Source organism: Orycteropus afer, unplaced genomic scaffold, assembly GCF_000298275.1.
Source record: "Orycteropus afer afer isolate SDZICR_OR568_19922 unplaced genomic scaffold, OryAfe1.0 scaffold00046, whole genome shotgun sequence".
Classification (NCBI taxonomy): domain Eukaryota; kingdom Metazoa; phylum Chordata; class Mammalia; order Tubulidentata; family Orycteropodidae; genus Orycteropus; species Orycteropus afer.
The window spans coordinates 59,042-65,414 of record NW_006921633.1 but is presented as its reverse complement, the minus strand read 5'-3'; the positions used below and the strand labels follow the sequence as shown (position 1 = coordinate 65,414).

General features: G+C 35.9%; 1 protein-coding gene across 1 annotated transcript in view; it reads right to left on the bottom strand.

Annotated features, from left to right (window-relative positions):
• Positions 1-1,625: 1,625 nt before the first annotated feature.
• Positions 1,626-6,373, bottom strand: part of CUNH2orf73 (chromosome unknown C2orf73 homolog) — a gene marked incomplete at its 5' end in the record, with an annotated part of 40,220 nt that continues 35,472 nt past the window's right edge. Inside the window, 2 exons of the mRNA XM_007938040.1 lie at positions 1,626-1,982; positions 2,805-2,920. Of these exons, the coding sequence (XP_007936231.1) occupies positions 1,626-1,982; positions 2,805-2,920 (473 nt within the window). The remainder of the gene's footprint in view (positions 1,983-2,804; positions 2,921-6,373) is intronic.

Here is a 6,373-nt window from a genome sequence, read left to right as displayed (position 1 = left end):
TCTACTTCTGAAAATCAACCAAAGAAAACCCTATGGATCATATCAATCTGATCTCATTGTGCCTAAGGGTGCCATGAGTTGAGGGCTGACAACATGCAGCTAACAACAACATACTATGAAAGACTATGAACTATTAAAGTAATGAAGTAGTCTGTATGTGTTGACAAGTAAAGATCTCCAAGATAAACTGATAAACAAATATCTAGATAATTTTAATGGGAGGTGTTCTTTATTAGCCTTATTCTGCCATGTTTTAAGAACTGAACTCCCCAATACACAACAACATAATATATCCTCATTATTTTATATTCTAATGAACTTTTGTCAGTGGAAGAGAAAGGGGTAGAAATATACCTGTGGTCTTATCACTACTGGAGGTAATAGTGAGTAACCGATATATTATCATGGAAGTTTCTTGGGCATGTAAATAGTTTTATTCAGCAAGGAATACTCTGCCTCTTCCATTTGAGTTCAATATAACATAGTTTACAGTAGATAAATTGTGGCACACCAAATGTACCAAATAGAATAGCTGGTAGAATTAATCCATACCAAACTCATCTAACAAGCAAAAGTTGAGTTAGTACAAAAATTATCTAAGTAAAATATAAAACTGCATATATACATATGCACACACATATGTATATGTACATATACACATTTTTAAAACTTAATTCAAAGATATTTGGGTACCCAGAATATCAGAATCTATGTGTGTATGTATATAATTCTGGGACAACTGTTTTTAGTTGTTCACATTAGTAATTAGATATCATCACTGTTAGTTGCTGTCAAGTTGATTCCAACTCATGGCGACCCCACATGTGCAGAGTAGAACTACTTCAAAAGGTTTTCAAGGCTGTGACCTCTCAGAAGCAGATCACCAGTTCTGTCTTCCATGGTGCCTCTGGGTGAATTCGAACTACCAACTTTTCAGCTAGTAGCTGAGAGCTTAACCATTTGAGCCACCCAGAGGATCCTTTAATTAGATATAGATAGGGGTTCAAAATTTTAGACTTAGGAGGAAATTTTAAATTTATAGAAGAACATTATCCTTAGATTGAAAATTTGATTATAGTAATAGTGATTATGTGATTACACTGATCATTTGTTGAGCAATCATGATATGGCAACCATTATGCTAAGTGCTCTAGATGCATAATCTCATATTCAATAATCTTACAAAGTTGCTATTATTCTAATTTTACAGATGAGGATATTGAAGTCTAAAGAGGTTAAGTAACTTACCCAGGGTCACATAGCTCATATGTGGTGGAGTCAAAATACAAACTCCAGCTTGTTTGATTAAAAAATATGTAATATGTCCTCTCTTCCAAAAGCTTCACAATATTTTATTATGTTCAGTATTTTGCAAAAAAAAAAAATAAAATAAAATGAAAAGCAGCTTCATTTACAAATAATATGATGTACAAATAATCCTTCATTATCCATCACTCATTGGGGAACACACTTAATATTTTAGTGCATTTTAATTGTCTTTTCCTCTTTCCCTGTTTACGTAAATTGTATGTCCTGAGGTTACTGATAAAAAAGCAAATGCAATGGCCTGTATGGAGATTCTGAAGTATCTCACATTCCAGGAACTAGTTTTTATCTGAAGAAGGTCATTTATCTTGAGTTTTTATTGGTATATTTAAAGGCTCATGCTTGGTGAGAAGAACATTTACTGTAGTTGTGTGAAAGAAGCTTGAAATCTCCTTTCTCCCAGGATTTCTGAGGCACGCCTGGGCTGTCTCTCTGACGTCTGTTTCTGATAAGTGAATTTTAGTTTCTAACAGCTCTTGGGAATTTTGTCGGCCGAGACCGGTGAGATCATTCTGCTTTCGCTGAGTTTCCTTTCTCTGTTTTCTGGTCTGTTCTGATGAGCATGACCCTGGAGCATTCAGTAATACCTCTGTTCCCTTAGGTACTATTGGCCTGCTCCCTGGTTTTATCTCTGTCTGCACAAAAGCTCCATGTCGCTGGAAAGGAAAACAAAGTTGACATTAACCAGGGAAACACAAGCTGTTTGGAAGATGCCAGCTGTGAACTGAGTTTATGTATTAGCTCAAGTTCTGGTGATGCAGGCACTTATTTCTCTGTCTAGTCACTGGTTGTCTTCTTAGCACAAAGCTAGACAGCAGCATAATAACTCCTTGGTGAGCCTTTCAAACAAATTATAAAATAGGGTGCAACAAAAAATGAGCTGGATAAGAAAAGCAGAAAGTCAAAGAAAGCATCTTATCTTCTGTCCTCCACTTTTCTATCACTTGGATATGTAAGACTATTCATATCAAATTTCATTTCTTGCTCCATAGATTGCTATGGATCTCATAGAAACTACAGTTTATAGACCTTGGGATGTATGATTACATCCCAAATGTCTATTAGTTCCAACAAAAGGCTTAGTTATAATGAAATATGAAAACAAACATCTCTAGTTGGAAAAATTCCAGTGACTGTCAGCATTTCTATTTAGCTTTATACGCCTTATATGAATCTTTCCCACATACATACATTAGGCATATCAGAAAGTTCCTCAGACTGCTTTGATATTACCTTAAGTGAATGATTTCAATAATTGAAGTAAATCAGCTTCCAAAGACTGTGATTCAAAGTTATGATAGCACTTCTTAGTTTTTATTATGGCACCTGGTTGACAGACAGTCTATACTACTAATAACATGCTGGATTTTTAAAATAGACTTTGAGAAAGTTAACTATAACTTGAAAAGGCTTAAGGTTCAGCCATAGATATAGCTAGTCCTAAAATACTACATAATTAATTATAAACACTGTCTCACCTTTCCCAAGAGGGGCTCATTGGGTGTTTTCCTGGCATCATACTGATGTATAAAAGAGATGCGTTCTATAAAATTGCCTTGAAGTTCTGCTGATGCATCAGGAGAGGCAAGTGGAACTAAAAAAAAAAAAAAAAAAAAAGATTTTTGTGAAGTCAGAACAAAGATTAGGTGTACATATTGACATATAATCAATATTCATATTACTCAGGCTTTATTAAAAATACTAATGAAACTAAATTCTTTAAGCAAGTATGATCCTTGCACACGTCGAAAAAACTCAAAAAACAAACTCACTGCCGTCAGCTTCACCACTCCTTTTCCATGAGAAGAACCAAGTCAAAGTTTAGTCCTACAAATTAATCCTACATGTGGAAATATTAGTAATTAAAAAGTAATAATATTAATGTAATAATGGCTTTAAAAATCTACTACTTAGATATGTTTCTCACACAGACACCAACCAAAGTTTTAGGAAAAGCATAGTACCATTTCTCACTTGACAACCTATTTTAGTCGTGAAAGGGGTATGAAAAATTTTATGCCTAAAATGTTCCCTGCTGGCATTAACAGAATGAACTGGAAGACTCTAGGACTGCTGTAGTTGTAGTTAAACACATAATTCTTTTCATTTCAACCAAGGATAGAGATTCAAAAAATTTGCAAGAGTCTACTAAAACCCTTTTAAAATAATTTAAAACTAATCTTTCAGTCTGGGTGATGAATATATAGGAGCTCATTAGACTAATCTCTCTATTCCATATATGCTTAAGATTTTTAATAATTTTAAAAGTTCACTTTATTTTACTTTCAGCAGACAAGGCCATATAAGGAATCAGAGCAATCCCCAGTACTGCTACTGATAATCCAAAACCTTTATTTGGGTAAAACTCTTGTCGATGAACAATAAAACAGCTCCTCCCTATACTTAAAAAAAAAAAAAAAAAGTATTCCTAGAATATCTATCCACCACCCCATCTGTCAATTTGTTATACTATGGTTGCTTGTGTGTTGCTATGGTACTTTAAGCTGTCACCCATGGTGGACAGGTTTCAGCAGGGCTTCTAGCTAACGCACACTAGGAAGAAAGACCTGGCAATCTACTTCCTAAAATTGTTGTTGCTGTTGTTATGTGCCATCAAGTCAGACTCGACTCATAGCGACCCCTCTTTGGGTTTCCGAGGCAGTATCACTACGGAAGTAGATTGCCCAACCTTCCTTCCGTTTGAAAATGCTATGGATCACAACAGAATATTGTCTGATATAGTGCAGGAAGATGAGCCTCCTAGGTTTGGAGGCATTAAAAATACACAGGGTCTACAACATAGACTGGAGCATATCAGCGAGATCATGAAGATGGTGCAGGACTGGGGAAAGTTTTGTTTTGTTATACACGGGTCATCAGGAGTTGGAGCTACTTGGTCAGCAACTAGCAACAACAGCAAGCATATCTATGAGAAGATATGCAAGAAATTGAGAACAGTGGATGCTGCAGGGAGAGAGAATTGGGTGACTGGAAGACAGAGGTGGAGAGAGGAAAATTCACTTTTCACTGTGTATCTTTTTGTACCTTTTGAATTTTGTACCATTTACAAGTATTAACCATTAAAATATAAGATAAAACTTAATTTTTAAGAATTGTATCTTAAAAGTTAGGGGAAATGTATGAATTCCATTCAATATTTGGACATTATAATGCAAAAAAATAGCAGTAGGAATGATGATTATTCTAATATTTATATATTAACCAAATATTACATGATATAAGCAGTCGTCTTTTCCCAGTTAGCAGGAAAAAACTAATAATGGATAACATTTTCCTAATTTCTAATTGAGATCAGCTACTCAAAATTAATCATTAACTTGCATTTAGGGCTTACACTCAGAGAACAACAATTTCCAAAGATTTAATAAAAATTTGTGGATAGAAACTTTGAAATTGAGAACATTTTAGCCATAATATATATTTTTTTCTGCCAATTGAAAAGAGGCTTTTTTTTTTTTTTTTGAGTGAAATGACATAGTCCAGCATATACAGCATTGGTGTTTTCAGAAACATAGTCTGATCACTTCTTGGACAAAAGGAAGCAGGCTCCAAATTTAGACATTGATCAGGTAGGGCTAATGGATTATCCAAAGCATGGGATTAGGGTAGTATAAGCATGCTTTCTGTTATGGATTGAATTGTGTCCTCAAAATGTGTGTTGGAATGTTAATCCCTGTACCTGTGAATATAATCCCACTTGGGAATAGAGTTTTTCTTTGTTTTGTCTATGAGGCCATATCAGTGTATGGTGTGTCTTCAAACCCATCACTTTTGAGATATAGAAGAGCAGATTAGGCACAGAATCGAGAAAGCATAGATGGGGAAGATAAAAGCCATGCCACATGATTTTGGACAAACACTTAAACTTCATTGAGATTCAAATTCCTCCTTTCTAAAATGGGAACAATAATTTGCTTTCAAAAGTATGAGAATTAAATACAATGTTGGTAAAGCCTCTAGGAAGTTTTGTCAAATTATGGATGGTCTTCAAAGTTAGGCAAGAGGATAGCTCTTTCATATGCTGACAAAGGGAAAATCACTGAAGGAAGAGAGAAGCATGGATCTGAGGGACTGAAAAATCTGTAAGAAACCCTGGAGAGACCAATGATTTTAAGTGAACTGGTGTGAAGGGTTGGTGGCAGCTGGAGATAGAAAGTAGGCAGGGCAGATGCAGCTGAGGAAGGATAGGTTGGGCAAGAGCTTTTTCTCCCACAGTGCTGTGGGAAGATCACTGCTTATCCCAGGGGCACAGAAGCTGCCAGGAGCTGCCTAGCCATCTGGTGCTAACTTGGTAACTTCAGAACAGCACAGAAGTCCCTCCAGGAGAACGAACTGATAAAAATGGGTGCATGCTGCCCCACTGGACATTTCCTTCTTCACCTTTCCCCAGAAACTCTTGGTGCTAAACAACAACAACATAAAAACAAATTCATTACCATCGAGTCAATTGTGACTCATAGTGACCTTGGACAGAATAAAGTGCCTCATAGGGTTTCCAAGGCTGTATAAATCTTTATGGAAGCAGACTGCCACACCTTTCGCCCATGGAGCAGCTGATAGGTTTGAACTGCTAACCTTTTGGTTAGCAGCCAAGCACCTAACCACTACACCATAAGGGCTCCTTCCTTAGTGATTGTGGATTAAACATATCAAGAGATTGATTGAGGGGATTAAAAATACCTCTCAATAGTGCCTCTTTTTAAGAGTTTAAACAGAGAATTTCTAACTAGATGACTAGCTGAGTAGAGTGACAGCAAATGAAGATGGATAAGACTGGTTAGAAGTACACCACATAACATGGATGAACTTGGAGGACATTATGCTGAGTGAAATAAGTCAATCACAGAAGGACAAATATAGTATTAGTTCATTACTGTAAAAAGTCAAGGGAAGGTTTATATATGGAAGACAACTTTCTTTCTTGGTTACCAGGGGTGAGAGGGGAGGGGAGGGAACACTGGAAAAAAAAAAATGTACTGACCATGTCACTTTAATTTTGTGTATTTCACTGTACATAAATTATATT